Source organism: Scardinius erythrophthalmus (genome assembly GCF_964197995.2).
Source record: "Scardinius erythrophthalmus genome assembly, chromosome: 25".
NCBI lineage: Eukaryota > Metazoa > Chordata > Actinopteri > Cypriniformes > Leuciscidae > Scardinius > Scardinius erythrophthalmus.
Genome location: NC_138245.1, coordinates 19,391,383 through 19,408,960, shown reverse-complemented (window position 1 = coordinate 19,408,960; position 17,578 = coordinate 19,391,383). Strand labels below are relative to the sequence as shown.

Below are 17,578 nucleotides of genomic sequence, written 5' to 3'. Positions count from 1 at the left end.
TTCAAGAGAGAGCATCTGGATCCACCTGGCTGGTACTGAATGCTACAGGAAACAGGTGGTGCCACTTAGTGGAGCATCTCAGATGGATTAAAGCAGAGCACCTCATTTAAAGCCCACATTCATGCTCCCCTGTTACACATTTGTGAGCCCATCATGACTTTGACACAATTTTTATAGCAATGACCCCTCAGGGATGTAATTAGGGGAGCAAAAAGAAAATAATTAAGGAAATGTCTGTGGCTGATCCTCTGAAGAGACATGCTGATAACTACGGTAACGTCTTCACTAAGCTTGGCTCTGAAACAATAGAGTCTAATCTGGGCTTGTAAACTGGCCAAGAGTAAAAACACACGCTTGGGGGAAAAGCTTCAAAGAACTGTTTTGGAATTTATCCAAATTCACAGATTATTTAGCAAGTACAATAGAGGAGGGGGAAAAACACTGTAAGCTCATTAAAAAAGAAAATGTCTGGTATTTAACAGGCTTTAGGGAGGATTTAACAGCACTATATCTCGTGCTTGAAAGTTTTGTGAGGAGATAGAGCAGTGTGAAAGTGGGGGGTCTGTATCTCCGTTTCAGGGTTTGGCATCTCCGTGCGTGACATTCCATGTCTCCTGGTTCTCTTTAACATAAAAACATTCACTTTTGCACAGTCACGCACCTCTGCTGGCTCCAAAGAAGCAACAGGAAGTTTCAAACACACTGGTGAATGGCCAACAGCTGCCTCATAGGTCAGCATTGATCCGCACTTGCTTTCTCTCTCTCTCTCTCTCTTGCTCTCTCATTTGAACCCTCTCAGTCAAAAAAATCCAAATGTCCTTGAGCAATGCTTGCTAATTTGCCATTTTAACAGTAAAATTTATGACTGAAGTGAAAGCTGCAGGAATCCCCCCACATGAGAATCACGACAGCAACTTAAGACCATCAGGCCAGGCATCAAAGACAGACCCCACAACGATCCAACATGACGAAATCTCCTCCATCTTTCTCACAAAAAGGAGACTGGCAAGTGATATCTGCCCCAGACATATCAGGAGAAGCCAAAATATACATCGTGAAAGGCCAGCTGAGCATTTGCAAATAATTATGTAGCATGATTATCAAGTCATTTGAACAATAGTGCTCAAGTGTGTCAGAATATAGGCTACGTCATGAGTGGCCCGTAGATTACTGCTGTCACTTGGCAATATAATTTACAATAGAGAGTTTTACTGGACTGCTTCAGGAAGATTAAATCAAATGGAAATTTATAAACGCCTTTCTTTTTGAAGATGCACCAAAGATACCCCATTTTTCATGGGGTTATGAACTTGTTAGGATCTAATCATAATAAACAAGGAGAAGCACTAAATAAGTTATACAGTTTTAAAAAAGAATAAGGATGTTGTGACAAATTCATTTTGTACTACATAATTCTGTCATTAATTACTTACCCTCATGTTGTTCCAAACACGTAACACTCATGCATCTTCTAAACACAAATTAAGATATTTTAATAAAGATATTTCTGTCGCTCCATTGACAGTCCACGCAACTACCACTTTGATGCTTCAAAAAGAATGGATGAACATAAATCGCTGAGATTACATTTAAAATATCTTCATCTGTGTTTTCAAGATGAACGAAAGTCTTACAGGTTTGAAACAACATGAAGGTGAGTAATTTACATTTTTGGGGTAAACTAACTCTTTAAGAAATGCTAATAAAAACTGTCCTTCAGTCTACGTAATGTGTATTAATTTATTTTAGAAATAATTGATCAATTTAGTAATTCTTTGATTGAATGAACCATAGCGTTTTCTGAAAGTTGATTATTAACATTATTAAGATCAGAATGTTGTCTATCAGGACGCTTAAGATTGCACAATATCTTTGACATTTCTTTATGTAAAGAGAAAAATCGCACCCCCCATCACATATTGCTGACCACAGTTTTGTGAAACATTTAATCATTTAGCAGACGCTTTTTATCCAAGGCGACTTGCAAATAAGGAGAGCTAGGGTTGAGTTAGGCAGGTCATTCCACCAGCAGGGAACAGTCCCGGTGAAGCTCCGTAAAAGCGTTTATGTGCCTCTTTTGGATGGCACCACGGTACCGTTCACTTGCAGAATGCAAGCTTCTGGATGGCACATAGGTCTGGAGTAATGAGTTTAGGTAGTTTAGCCAGTAGTTGTTCTGTAGGCAAACATCAGTGCCTTAAATTTGATGCAAGTGGCAATTGGCAACCAGTGCAATTTTGCATAATGCAACAAAATGCAAAATTATCTTATCAAACCACGATGCATAAATATCATAGAAATGTGTTGCCCTCTTTGCAGTCTCCCACATCTATGAAGCTCTCTTATATTTGCACTTTATGTAAAAACTGTTACAGGATTCATAAATCTTAAAAACAAACAGAGCTCTCTTGTCATAGCTGTCAAATCATAACTCAATTCAAGCAAAAGCAGAGATGTTGGCAGTTCCTCAAGGATCAAATTACACAAAAAAGGCCTTTAGCCTTAATTCTTGCTGAACTGAAGTGAAAAAAAAAAATCACGATTTTCGAAATAGCAAATCCTTCTGTGTATCTAGCGAAAACAGCTTTAGTCATGCACTCTGGAGAGCAGGGAGTTAGTGAGGATGGTTCATCTCCTACAGTGAGTCAGGCCTTTACACAGAACTATGGCACTAAAGCTGAAGAAGGCCAGTCAATGCAGGCAGTGTTCAGCCTCGGACGGGTGCCATATCCGTAACCAGGCGGCCTCATACATGCTTGTGTTTTCAAAGAGTTCTTTAGACTATGAGTGCAGATCCTGTTGGGCTTTAAGGTAAAAAAAAAAAAAAAAAACCCGATCGCAATATCATTATTATTTAAAATGTTAACGTTTAAATTTAGACTAATGCAAACACCAGGATGAACGACTTAAGCTAATGCCTAAATGCAACAAGATGAGAATCCTCGCAGTCGTAATGAGTGTGCTTCATGTTGAGGCACAAACCTCAAATGTTTAGGAACAATTCAGAGTTAAATGTAATTAGTGGTTATTGGGCAGATGGCATATATGCCTGGTAGCCTAATTTTACTGTGGTGTATTGGCTGTGGCAGTCACACAGGAATCAACACGTTCACTGTTTTTTGCAGCACTGTTATGCAAACGGACGATTGGGCCAGGACTTGCCCTCAACAGTAAACACAAGGCCTCCGCCTGCAGATCTGATTCCTGTGGAGAGGACTGTGGCAGTTTGCAGAGGTGGTGCACTCAAAGCCACTTGTTGTTCACACACATGCCTGTGTCAATACATATGTTCACCGGACATAGACCAAAAACGGACACACACACACACACACACACACAAACAGGCCACACATATTCCGCAGTGCCCTTTGTATAGGGCACCATGACTAATCTGGAACTTTGACCCCTCGTTAGTAGGACAGTCCGAAGGATCTGAAAAACATTTCCAAGTGGCACATTTCTCCTCTGGAATTCAAACCCTCAATGCCCTACTGACAAACCAAAGCTTGCAGAACCCCATTCACTGCAATGCTTGATTCAAAAGCTAAGCAAAGCACATAGCCTTCAAACCACGGAACGTTTCACTATAGCACTGTGAACTCTGTTTGCAGACTTCCACTAGCCAAGCACAAAAAAAAAAATAGTGTCTACTCATATTAGCTCTGTTCTAAACCTAGTGGCCGCACATGAAATGGAAGGGAATTTCAATACAGCCAATGCAAGTGGAATGTTTTTATATTATTTTAAATTATTTTTGTTGATACTTTTTAGAATCGTTTTAATATACTCACATATATTTATAGCATAGATTACCATACCAAAATTTGGGGTCCGATTTTTTTTTAATTAATACTTTCATTCAGCAAGGATGCATTAAAGGGATATTTCACCGCTGGAAAGATGAATGTTTATTTAAATTTGGTCATTTGTGTAGTAGAGATGTGAAATTATTTTAGAAGTTGGTGCCTTCTAGACTGAGAAAAGCCAGAAAATGTATTTTTGGCTCAAGTGGATGAAAGACAACAACTCCCAGAATGCACTTGCTTTGCTGTCCTACGAGGCCACTCCCAAGCCACACCTACCGGTTACAGAGGGCAGTATTGGAAGAAATGATACAACCAGGCTACTAGTTGACTCGAAACTGAAAAGATGCTGTTTTATCGTGAACCCCCTATGGGTGGGTTGAAAACATGCGGAACTATCTCCTACTACTGGCTGTAGTCTCTAACCTCTGGCCTAGAGAGTTTCTACCGGGTTTCTACTGATACAAAGCTTAATGCAAATCGGTAAAGTATCCCTTTAAATTGATAAAAAATGATAGTAATTTTTTTTATAATGTTACAAAATATTTCTATTTCAAATAAATGCTGTTCTTTTAAACTTACTATTCATTAAAGAATCCTGAAAAATACGTATCACAGTTTCCACAAAAATATTAAGTAGTTTTCAACTGTTTTCAACACCAACAATAAGAAATGTTTAAAATCATCATATTATAATGATTTCTGAAGGATCATGTGACAAAGACTGAAGTAATGGCTGCTGAAGATTTAGTTTAGTTTTATCACAGAAATATTGAAATTTTAAATTTAAATTTTTAAATAGTTTTTCACAATATTACTGGTTTTACTGTATTTTTGATCAAATAAATGCAGCTTTGGTGAGCATAAGAGACTTCTTTCAAAAATATAAAAAAAATCTTTAAAAAATCAACCAGACTTGAACAGTAACATACAATATAAATCCCTCTAATTTTTTACAACATTTTGGAATTTTGGCTGCATGAGACTTTAGAGTTCAGGAAAAACAAGTTTCTTTGGAAGCAACATTAAGTTGCCTGCTTTGCTCATGATGCCTTCAAATGCTGCCCAAAGAGGTCGCTCAATAGGTTTTGGAACAGCTATTATGTGCATCTTTTCTGGGAAAAAAAAAAGTTTTTTAGAAAACTATAAACATCCTGACCCAAGTATATTTGCATCTCATTATAGGATTGTCATCGCACTGCATTGTACAGAAATCAGCATAGAAAGGACCCAACTACAGCAGGGGATCAGGTGAGAAGCAGACGACTGCCTCCTAATTTCGAATGTCTGAAAGATACCAAAGACAGATTGTATGGCCTGATACAGTAACAAATAAACTTAAACACTGTGCCTCACCTTATTTGTAAAGGTTCACCAAATTTGTGTTAAAACCAAGTTTTTAATCGTTGCACTGAATGAATTATATTTAAACCCAACATTTCTGTCGCTTTGCCATTTTTTTCACTGAGCTCAAAGCAATGCACTCTGGGATTGTCATCTCCATGAAGGATACATGAGATGCTGCCTTATAATTTAGTTTAAAAAATGTATCTTCAGGCAGTTTAATTAAGCTACATTACTTTCAAAACTGTATCTATGATGCCATAAAAAGCTGCCTACAGAGGAAGCTCACTAGCTTTTTGCATGTGATCGAATGGCAACGATCCACTTATTAAAGTCAACATGAATGAAATGGCTTCTCAAACTACTAAAAATGTAGGGCGGGATTTGATTTTGTCCATCGGGAATTAATTGGATCGTTGCATGGTTGTGGTTTGCTACTGCTGTGATCTCATGTGTGTGACAGGTTATTCCGCCTTCACGCAGAGAAAACATCATCAGAGAAGAGAAGTCGTCGAAAGATGGAGGGGAAGTTATTTTGATTAAAGATTAGAAGGGCATTTTTTTTTATAATGATGTGCACAGAAAGTATTTATAACAAATACTGCAATATTAGATTAAAAAAAGAATTGTAATTTTGATTTCAAGGAGACTTTAACAATTATATTCAAGTTACATCCAGAGACCTGCTGGCTGTGTCTATTGTACCTGGGCACGGGTCGGTGAGAGTTTCCTGGGGCCGGCTGTCCGGTTGGGCTCCATCTGAATGTTCGGGCGGGCTGGCACTGTGGCTGTGGTCCTCCTTGGACATCTGTTCTGGAGCCAGGTGCCAGGCGACTAGAAATTACCCTGCAAAAGAAACACACAGAAGAAAACAAGGCTCAAGCCTGCGAACAAACAGCTGTCCCTGTTCCCACTATCACTTTTCCCTCCTATTGTTCGGCTCATGTCAGTGGGCCAAAGTACTTAAAAACACCAGCGGCTTGGGAAATAATATTTGGCAGAAGAAGAGAGACTAAAATGGCACAATGAAGCAGAGGAACATGGTATGAAACGATGTGATGCACCAAGATACAAAAAAAAACAAGAAATAAAAGAGTCCGAGAAATAAACAATTTTGATGCTCATACCATGGCATTCCTGTGGTGAACATGCTATTTCAAGAGTTTCTTTAATTAAAATGTCATGTGCTGAATGAATACTTACATTTAACTTCTTAAATTAGTCATGGACTTAAAGACATGATATTGTTAGTTCGTGACTACTAAAAACTCCACTAATAATGACAATAATCTTGAAAGAATCACGACTCACGAGCAGCACACAGAATAACATGACTGTTGGTTTTCATGCTGTGGTTTGTCTGTGGCGAGTCTCTGCACGCTCCTGCTAAAACTCACTCAAACCTGTTGAACGTGTCCACAGTTCACTTTATAGACAAAACTGAGGAATATGTAAAGCAAAAGAGTCCAAATGTCTTACCTGCGATGGTCACTCGGTAAACGTGTGGTTTCAGTAATGCATCTTTTAGTGCTCGCGCAAAACAAACTTTTAAGAGTCCCGTTTCGCGGGGGAAAGTATTTTCTTTCTCTTCATGTATCTCTCTCTCTTCAAGTTTTTGAGTTGCTTTATTGTTTACATTAAAGTTGACACTCGTTATTCCTCATTTGTTAATCTCGACCGTTATCTCCAGCGCTGAATAAACGAAGAGAGTTATCTTCGTCTTCAAACTCTCCCAGAGCCAAGAAACTTGACAGAAAACATAGTAAAGTGGAGTCTTATTTTTTTCACTGTACTAAAGGAAGACCAGAAATAAACCGCTATGAAAAGTTTTTTTTTTCTTTTCTCTCAAATCCCGCAAATGTCCAGTAATGATGAAAGTTGTTGAGGTCGCTCTTCAGTGTTTTCACCTCGCGCGCTGTCGCTCAGCCTCAGGACTCTCGTGCAGCAGCAGCAGTCGCTCACTCAGCTCGAGACTGTTCGACAGGAAATGACATTACTCCCTGCAGGCAAGATGCCTGTACTCTACAATTACACTGATTACACTCTCCAGGACCACATAATAGACAAAAGCATGTAAATAGAATCAGAATAATATAATATAATATAATATAATATAATATAATATAATATAATATAATATAATATAATATAATATAATATAATATAATATAATATAATATAATTTTTAATATATACATACGTACACACATTGAATCAATATAGCATGAGGCTTAATCATTTCACTTTTAGTGTGAAAGGGCCTTTACATTTGCCAAAAATAATCCTTTTTGTTTTGTGCTGCAAAAAGCAAGCTCAGCCCAGGTGAGAAAAAGTAACGCAAAAGAAACGTAACCCATTATTACTCTCCACAAAAAGTAGTTACTTTTTTAGGGAATAACGCAATATTGTAAACTTAAAAGTAACTTTCCCTAACACTGGTTTTAAAGATCAGCATAGTCCATTGTTCAGTTGACATGTTGTTATGAAAGCCTGAATGTGGCACATTGAATGTGCTTTTAAACTTGTTTTGGAAGAACAGATAAAAATCATAAGTACAACTGAGATAGAAGTTTTAAATCAGTTTAAGGCCCATGTGCCATCTCTGCAAGTGAAGTTTTTTTTTTTTTTTTTTGCACAGGGGGCAGGAATGATTTTACGCATTCCAATTTATATTAATTTGTGTCCGTGTCAGGTCTGAATTCCATGTTTATGGTTAACCTCTCTCTCTCTCTCTCTCTCTCTCTCTCTCTCTCTCTCTCAGCAGTTTACGGCAAATGCTTTGCACGTGTAAAGGGAATATACACTTTGATGCACTCCAATTGTGCGTTTTGCAGACTTGAGCTCTGTGTACTGTATGTGTCATACAAACTGAGATGATAAAATCAATTAAATGTTGATGACTGAGTGAGGTGTAATGTCCACACCCTCAGCCATTCCTAAATCCAAAATGACACTCATTGCAAATAACATAGCACTCCTAAGACAGCGTCAGACACTCATTATCCTCTACCAATGTTTGTTAACCGGTCAATGATATTCAACCCTTCAGGTTTGTGTCTTGGTAATTAACCTGACATTTACCAAGTGCCACTCTGCTTAGTTCCTTCTCTCTATGGCCTAAGATTGTTGTGGTCCTGAAGGCCTTAATCTACTGCATGGTTCCATGGAGACATGAGATTTTATGCTTTGCATGCTTAAATGTGGCCCAGATTGGGTCTAACAGTGCTTGCATGAATTGTTAAAGGGATAGCTCAGCCAAAAAATTTAATTTCTCTGATCGGTTTTGATTCTCAAAAGAAGATATTTTGAAAAACGTCCATAGAGTGAAAGTCAATGGGGTTCATCAGTGTTGTTTTGGACCCCATTGACTTTCATAATTCGGAAAAAAAAGAAAAGAAAGAAAGTCATACAGATACAGGTTTTGAATGTCATGGGGTGAGTAAATAATGACAGAATTTTCCATTTTTGGTGAACTATTCCTTTAAAGAGATAGTTCACCCAAAAATAAAGTCATCATTTACTCACCCTCATGTCGTTTAAAACCCATAAGACATTCATTCATCTTTGAAACACAAATGAAGATCTTTTTAATGATATCTGAGAGATTTCTGTCCCTCCATTGACAGCCTACGCAACTACCACTTTCCAGCAAAGACATCATTAATGTAATCCATGCGACTCACCTCATTTTGCCACACAAAATATTAATTTCCAATATAACATCTGCTGTCGTTTCAGACTTGCGTGTCAACACACCGAGAATGCGTTGTGGTGCTCTCGTGAACACGCATTGGGGATTAATATTTTGTAAATAAAGTGGTAAAAAAAAAAATTAAATCTCAAACAAAGCATTCGCAGTGCTTCAGAAAATTGAGGTTAAACCATTGGAGTCACATGGATTACTTTAGTGATGTCTTTACTACCTTCCTGGGACTTGAAAGTGGTAGTTGCGTAGACTGTCAATGGAGGGACAGAAAGCTCAGATTTCATTAAAAAGATCCTCATTTGTGTTCTGAAGATGAACGAAAGTCTTACGGGTTCGGAATGACGTGAGGTTGAGTAATAACAGAATTTTCATTTTTGGGTGAACTATCCCTTTAAGTGTTTGACTAATGCATCATTCCATGATTATAAGTCATTGTACATAATAACCATATCTTGGTCAACTGCTGGAACCTGGATAAAAAGTGAAGTGCTGACTAAGTAAATGACTTCCCATAAAACTTTGTAATAGTGATTCATCAAATAATCTTAAAGCAGTCTGATATGTCCAAGTGTTGGTACTGGTCCAAACATTTGTGATAAGAAACAAACAAGAAGGAGCTAAAAAGGTGTGAGAAATTTTAAGCGTAAAACAGTGTTATGGTTTTATGTTTCATGTAAAAAATGACAGTAGCATTGTTATAATAATGCTAATTTACGAGAACCTCTCCAAGATAACAGTAAGAAACATCGAGGCACAGAGTCGCGCATTACTCATGTCCTACAGTGTTTTTCTCTTGAATGTTATTTTAAACGTTTGACACTGATTGTTTGTAGCGGAACTGAACATTTTGGCACGGTCGGTGAAGGAGAGAGGGATGAAAATGTGTTTCTAATCACTCACAAAGATGCCTTTGTTCTCCTGTCCGTGGCCTTCTGTAAGCCAGCGGTCCGGACTGAGGTATTCTGTCAGAGACATCTTAATTAGACTCATTATGTAGCATTGGAGGGTGCAGGATATACTTAAATGAGTGTTTATGTGATTTATCATTTATCTAGGTAGATAAGTGGTGCGGATGGCGTATTTTGACACTCAGTAGTAGGTCACTGTGCAAACAATATCAGTCAGACTTTTCTTGAGTCAGTCAGTCTTGAAACTCAGAAAGTACCTGAGTTTACCTGAGTTTAATGCTGTTTCAACAGAAGACAACACATTTTTCAGTGGCCAGTGTAAGTTTCCTGCCTGTCAAACTCCGGGAGAGAATCTCAAAATACTTTAATCAAATAAAAATCGAACTTTCCCGAAAGCGACCGCTTTTTCCATCTTTTCTCTCAATATTGCGGCAACACCTCTTCAAAACGGGGGCCTGTGCGTTTTAAAGATAAGCTTTAAGGGCAGATTTCAAACGAAACGCAGAGGGGAAAAAAAGCAGAGAACCTGATCCCGGTCTAAATGGGTTGGAATAACACTCTCCCACCCTGTCTGTCAGTGAGAGATTTTCTCAGAAGACTGAAAGGGCTCTCTGACTGGGCCTGTCCTGTTATTTTCTTTTTCTTTTCTTTTTTTCGTTCTGTCCCATTCAGTTTTTGGCTGGTTTATTTACCCCTCCTGGTGGACAGAGCCTGTAACACAACAACAAGACTATCACATGGACACACTTCTGTAGGGTTTGAACACATGACTATTAATGTTTTCAGCCTGCTGGTCAGAACAAACCTGATGTAATGCCACACTCTCAGTCTAAGACTGCAGAGCTAGTAGACAACAATGCATCAGCAGCAACAGCAAAAATCGTTTTTATGCTAGTCAGTTAATGCTAGTCATTATGTTGTTGTTTTTAAGATTCAGCACTATTTCTAGGTCAAATATGTACATCAGTGTCTACAGCTTACTCGACAAAGTTTAAAGTGAGAGAAGGTTTGTGCTCATGTTAAATATGGGCAATAAATTATATTAAGCGATTAGCTATTACACAAAGAGGTAATTGCAAACGTTAGCCTATTACTCAGCATATAGAGGAAGCATATAAAGACACAACCACTGAAGGTTTTTTTTTTATTTAGGGGAAGCCACTTCCCTTGCTTGCTCTTAATTGAGAGCACATTTTGTACACCTCACACAACTTTTTGTAGATGTGTCTGTATGTGTGTGTGTTATAGAGAAACACCATACGCACAAGCTCCAGCAGAGCCACGCAACCTCTTGTCTTATTGCAAACTGCCAAATGCTGGCAAGGGTGTTTGCATGTTTTAAAGGGAATTAGATATTGACTTTCTGATGCATGATGAGAAAAATACATTTTTAACCATTTAGTGTATTATTTAAATCTAAACAGTCATGTGTGATCACATTTGACCCTTTCCCATCATTTTTATGGCTGTCCTATTTATGTCATTGTGTTTTTTATGTGACATTTATATGATAAATTCAAAATGGCCGTAAATTTTAGTTAATGTTTTTTGCGATTTACTTGCCATAAATTAAAATTTGTCAGTCTACTGTACTGAACATAATGAATCAAATAGTGTATTTGTTATTAACTGGATATTTTCAGTGGGAATTTCCTTTTAGGTCTTTTTTTTAGAAAAAGGAGGATATTTTCATTAAACAATACTGTGGATAATTAATCATAATAATAATAATACTTAAAGGGATAGTTCACTCAAAAATGTTTAACTCGCCCTTAATTATTCCAAACAAAGTTGTTCCATTTTTTCCCCCATACTATGGAAGTCAATGGGGTCCATCAAATCTTTGGTTACCAACATTCTTCAAAAAATCTTTTTTTGTGTTCAAGCAAATCCTTTGTGTTCAGGGTGAGTTAATGATGACAGAATTTTCATTTTTGAATGAACTAACCCTTTAATGTGAACATCAGTGCATTTATGTTGTAAACAAATATAACAATATGCATTATAGAGAGACAAAAAAAAAAAAAATAAGAATGACTAAAACAAAATACCTTTGTGACCTAATTCATGAATCGGAGGGTTATTTACAAAACCACATTAATATGTTAATTTTAATTAAAGTGTTAATAAAAATAGCCAATGCACAGCCTTAGACAGTGTAATAAGTATTTTTATTGCATTTTATAATGCCATTGTCAATAATTAGTACAGATTACATGCAACTAGACCTACTGTACAGTTTTTTATTGTCTGCATGAACAGACACAAGAAGATTCAGGTTACAAATACACAGATATATGTGTTTTTTTATACAGCATGAAGAAAAACGGCAGTGACTGGCATAAACATGGTCACCGGGGGTTAGAATGACAAAGGTGGATGGCTAGTTGCCTTTTTTTTTTCTATACCATTTCAAAATACACCACCTATTCTTCCCCCAAGTCTCATCTGAAAAAGCAAAACAAATGTAAAAAAAAAAAAAAAAAAGAGAAGTAAACAAGTTAAAATGAAACTAAAGTACATAGAAGTCACTGCTGAAAATGTACACACATTCGTAAAAATACAATGAGAGGAGAGTCGAAGTGGTAGTTCCATTTGATTGGCCGAAGAAGTTAATACCATCAGGCAAAAGCTCCCCTGTAGGGGTCCTTTACTTAGAGAGCGGCATCTCAAAGCTATTCATAACCGGGCAATGGAGCTCTGGGTTGTAGGGTGGATAACCGTGAAATGTAAAATACCGCCGTCACCTACGTCAGCCATTAGTTTGGTTACAGTTGTGGCAGACTTGATCGATTTAGAATACAAAAGTCTATCCACAATCCCTTTGGTGGTCACTGAAAATGAACTGCATTTCTAAAAGCCTTTTCACAATCTTATTTGGTATGCTACAGTGGAAAAGCCACACCAAGTTCACAGCGAATGGCAAACAGTGGTCGAAAATAGCCCGCATGACGTCATGTGCCATGAGGGTGCAGGAAAGTCTGAAAATATAAGGAAGACGCTCTCAATCGACATTATCACCCAGTTATGCTGAAGAGAGCCAATCCATGCACTTTCTCAGAGACTTTCTGAAAAGATCTGGAGCGCTATTGCCTTATGAGAGACAGCTTTGAGTGCTCATGGTAAATATGAGTTGACTTTAAAGGGAGTCTGTACACATATTGGCACCTAAAGGACCAATAATTAACAAAAAAACACCTTAAAGTTGCTCTTTCTTATAAGCAAGAGAGGGCTACACATTTTTTTCTACAATGTTTTTTTTTTTTTCTCTTTCACTGTTTTTCTGAAGTTTTGGTCCTGTCTTCTGAGAAAAGTCCTTCTGAGGTATCATTTCACAATGAGTTCAACTTTTTAGTTTGTTTTCTCTCTTTTTTCCTTAAAAATGCATAAATGCACTACAGAGACAAAAAGTATCAAAATAGACCTAGCTAAGATAAATATACAAACAGGTGTGTTACCTAAACCACTTATCTAACTCTTAATCTGTCTTTTTTCGAGAGATAATACACAAAAAAAAAAGAAAAAAAAAAAAGAATCATCGTCCCAGACGTTTTATGACAGAAAAACTGGGGGGAAAAAAAGGAAAACAAAATTTAACCATGATACCTGCAGCACATAATATGATAAATACATACACTTTTAGCATAAGCAATACAGTATAGGAATTCTGAGCTCAAAACTTTACAATAGCTAAAAAACAGGTGCGGAAAAATAAAAGCCAAAAGAAAACAAGTAAATGAAACACGAAAAAGAGGGAATGCCCTTGTGAGCAGTTAAGCCGAACGGTAATATACAATAATACATCATTACAACTCGCGGAAAAGTAACAAAGGAGTCATGGCGATCACCACTGATGTGTTTCAGTCCACATCTTACAAAACAGCTTTGTTTACACATGTACCTTAAAGCACAATTGTAGTCCATTTCGTGAATGCAGCAATTCATTTGTGAGAGTTTTTCAATTCCTCCGCAATCCTCAGTTCTTGTAGCACAAGCTTGATGCTTCTCTTTGGATATTTTGGTTTTGTCGTGCGGTAAAAATAAAGGCCTGTTTTACTAGGAGCGTGATGATCTCTCTGGGATGGTGTGTGTGTGCGCTATTTTTTCCACAGCCGTCACGAAGCTACACTTTGCATTAATTGGGAAGCGGGGTCCGTGCAAGAGTGGCCTGCATTAATGCATTCTGCCTATCATCATTTCTGACACCCAACTGACTGGCCCATTGAGTACGCTCTAATGACCGGCCAGCTCGATGGCTCTCATTGGCCTGGCCTCTCATTATGCATGTGGAATTAGAACACACAATTAAGCCTCCGCACAGAGGACCTGTACATAGACACTATGCTAATAGATCACTTAAAGTGGGGAATATGTGATTTGGAGTAGACCCTTTTAAATATGTTGACGACTTAATGCTTCATACTTAACAGGACTCAGCATTTTTTTTTTTTTTTTTTTCAGGAGGGGGTGGAGAGGTAGTCGTCTTTTTTCCCCGTTGTGTCTCGTTTATTTGTTTCCATTCATGCTAATGAATTTGGAATCGAAAGGAATCGACAAGCTCCGTTCACAGCTATGCAACAAGAATCATATTTCGGTTTTTCCGACAACGCACGTTTTTTTTATTATTATTATTTTGTGGATGAATGAAAAACTAGAAGGGATTCAAACCTTTTGAATGACTACAGGTGACTTTCATTGGCCTATCTATTTTGTGAATCGTTTTTCAAAAGGAGGTAGCATTATTTTTGGTTTTATTTCTTTGTAGGTGTTTCGAAGGTGTGCATGAAATGAATACACGGGTCTCGCGTGACCAGGTGCGTCAAAGATCCTCCAACATAAAAAAAAGTGGGAAATAATTACTCGAACAGAACTTAAAATGATTCCTGTTGTGTTTGAAACGATCTGAGTCCCTATTAGCCATCCCTTATTAGTGTGGTAAATAATACTGTTCAACAGGCAGGGTAAGCACAACAAGCAAGTGCTTGCCTGCTTTTTTTTGGTTTTCGTTGAACTGCGTTTTATTGTGAAATACTGGTAAACCATAATGCTGAGTAGTTGCTACTGGAGTCTAGTGTCACAAAGTACATCAACTGTTATTCAAGTGCCATTTGCATGTAAAGTCCTTTGCAATCTTAGACGGTGAAGACTGCGTTCTCAACACTGCAATCGCCTGAGCATAAGATGGGGTAGAGAGCTTCCTTTCTCAGATCGTAAGTGCTTTGTACATTAGCTAAGGAACTGCAAGAGGCTTGTTAATACTGCTTTTTTTTTTGCTTTTTGTTTCCTTTTCGGTTTGTTTTTTGGCCTTTAAACATGTAGTGTTACGAACTCATTAGGTTAACTTATATTAAAACAGTTCTCTCCTTTTTTTAAACAACAACAAAAAAATTTGCATTTTACACTTTGGTTTTTGGAATGCTCTGTAGTGTCAGTGAGTCAAAAAACAAATGATTTAACAAAAAAAAAAAAAGAAGGATAAATTAAATATTCAAATGACGTGTTTGTGTTCTTTTGGCCAGTTCTCTAAGAAGAAGAAATGATAAATAAAAAAAAGTTTTTTTTGTTTTTTTTTGGTTTACTAAATATCTCTTTGGTTACCTGTAACAAAAGTAAAATGGGGAAAAAAACTAAAAAAGCAACATATATTAAATTAAACTCGAAATTTGGCATGGCACTACTGAGAAAAGTTTTTTTTTATAGTTCAGTGAAAGCAAAATCTCACATGCTAATCAGACACTTTCTACTCACACAGTGAATTGCAAATAACTTTTATATATCTAGTAACTATAGAACTTTGAACTGATAATGAGAGAGTCACTATATTGGTTAGCCACAGTACAAATCCCCTTTGTAATAACAGCGAAAGGGGGCAAACACTGTGGTCTGAGGTATTCCGTGACCGTGTTATCTTTTACGTTAAAGCAATATTTTGTATCGCAGCTGATATCAACCGGCTACTACAGAAAACTCTGAAACGAACGAAGTAAATGCCGCAAATCTGGGAAAATAAGATCAAAAATTTCGAAATAAACAAAAAAATGAAGCAAATTTGTGAAAAAAAGAGAGATATGAGTGCCTGTAAAGTTTTTCAGGATCTTACAGGGAGCCCTGCAATGCGTATTCCACCTCTTTAGTTTCAGCTTCTCTCTGCTATAGAAATGTTCGAGTGGTATTTAACGTTAGATTTCATCTGTGGTTCTGTTTCGGAAGTTTTCACTTAACGCTAAGTGCTATCCTCATTTACGTGTGATCTAACGCTAGGATACGTTTTGGACTTTTTTTAATGTTTTTTTGGGGGTGGAGTTTGTAGAATAAGGATTTTGGAACTTCTCTCCCAAACGTAACCCCTATTTGGAATGATGATTTAACAAAACATAAAATCATTAACAGAAGACATATAATAGTTGAATTACATCACAATGAAAAATGTTGATCCTTAAAGAAATAAATGACTATGAAAGTAAAACGAAATCGAAAGCTACTGCACACATATTATAATAAACAATACAGTCAATAAAGTCTCTGAGCCGGTCCTCCACAAGCCTCATGTCAGTCTGGCTGTCATAACAGCACCACAAGAGAACAACAGAAAAAAAAGTTCCTTTTCCTGAAATATGCCTTTTTTGGGGGTAGCAACATTTTCTACGTTTAGTCTGACAAAGAGTGAGGGGGGAAAAGCACGTTCTGGCAGATTCTTGTGGATACCATCAGATAAAGATAAGGACAGCGCAAGCATCCGTGGAGGCTAACACCGCCTCGAGACAGAACGTGTCCCCTGTATCTCCAGTCCAGTCATGTAAGGGAGACGAAAAAAAGAAAAAAAGAAACAAAAGGAGTTGGTCAGGTGGCCAGGGATGCCGTTGCCAGTCTTTCAGCTTGTAATTGTTTCAGTCTTTGCCTTTGTCAAGAGTGGTGAATTTATCTGTGTGACCGCAAAGTTACTGAGTCTTACAGCATCCCCTTTGAACGAGTACAAAAATCCGTTTGAAAGCAGAAGTCATTCCGAAGATGTGTGTTCGGCATCTTTTTCCTCTCTTGTCAGGCATGTGAACATCTTTCTGAGGTAAATCACCGCTGTGTATTTATCCCATAGAAAAGCAGTGTTCTCAGACCCAAGGAACATAAAAATTAAAGCTAAAAAGACTTAAAATAGAGAAACCTCAAGTGACTTCTGGGGTAAAAAAAAAAAGAAAAGACTAAGTGTGTATACTGACGTCAGTTTTCCCTCAGTAGCTTTAGATACGCCGGTCCATACTTCTATCAGACCATGTTTCAAACACAGGAGGACATGAACGCACTTGCTCAAAGGGCCATTTCGAGGGTACTGACTGAGGAAACAAAAAAATCAAGGGGGGGTGGTGGTGGTGGGGGGAGACGTGTGTTTTTGCATTGTGAACAGATGAGGTCTAACCCTGTTTTGGTTTTTGAAGTTGTAGTTGGTTTTGTATCTTTGTTTTCTCACTTGATCTTGAACATCTTGAATATGAGGGAGTGGTCGGGCAGGTGAGCTCCGCCTCCATCAACGCTTCCTCTTACTCCAGCTCCTCCGTGGGAAGCTCCTCCTCCATGTCACGCTCGTCACCAGGCATGCTCAGGTTTTGATTGACAGCTGCCATGAGAGACACGGGTCTGCAGTCCTCCTCCATCTCAGCTGGCTCCTCTTTCACATGGATTTGGTGTCTGAGACAGAGTAACACACAATAAGTCAGTCTTTATTAAGATTATAAAAGGAAGATGAATCAAATTAGAGATTAACCTTTAAATATGCAACACTTTTTCAATTTTCAATTGCTTTAAAATATATCAATTTCCATAAT

The 17,578-nt window shown here is 37.6% G+C and overlaps 2 protein-coding genes across 4 annotated transcripts in view; both read right to left on the bottom strand.

Moving 5' to 3' along the window:
- The window catches only part of mdfi (MyoD family inhibitor), a 30,056-nt gene extending 22,859 nt beyond the window's left edge, over positions 1–7,197 (bottom strand). Inside the window, exons 1-3 of one of the 3 annotated variants that reach the window (XM_081357599.1) lie at positions 6,627–7,197; positions 6,459–6,550; positions 5,853–5,993 (exon numbers count right to left, since the gene is read on the bottom strand). In XM_081357599.1, coding sequence (XP_081213725.1) covers positions 5,853–5,955 — 103 coding nt within the window. In that variant the 5' untranslated portion in view covers positions 5,956–5,993; positions 6,459–6,550; positions 6,627–7,197. The remainder of the gene's footprint in view (positions 1–5,852; positions 5,994–6,458; positions 6,551–6,626) is intronic. The other 2 variants (XM_081357598.1, XM_081357600.1) reach the window with 2 other exon arrangements.
- An 8,147-nt stretch (positions 7,198–15,344) lies between these two features.
- Positions 15,345–17,578, bottom strand: part of foxp4 (forkhead box P4) — a 125,086-nt gene continuing 122,852 nt past the window's right edge. Inside the window, 1 exon segment of the mRNA XM_081358511.1 lies at positions 15,345–17,441. Within this exon segment, the coding sequence (XP_081214637.1) occupies positions 17,294–17,441 (148 nt within the window). The 3' untranslated portion in view covers positions 15,345–17,293.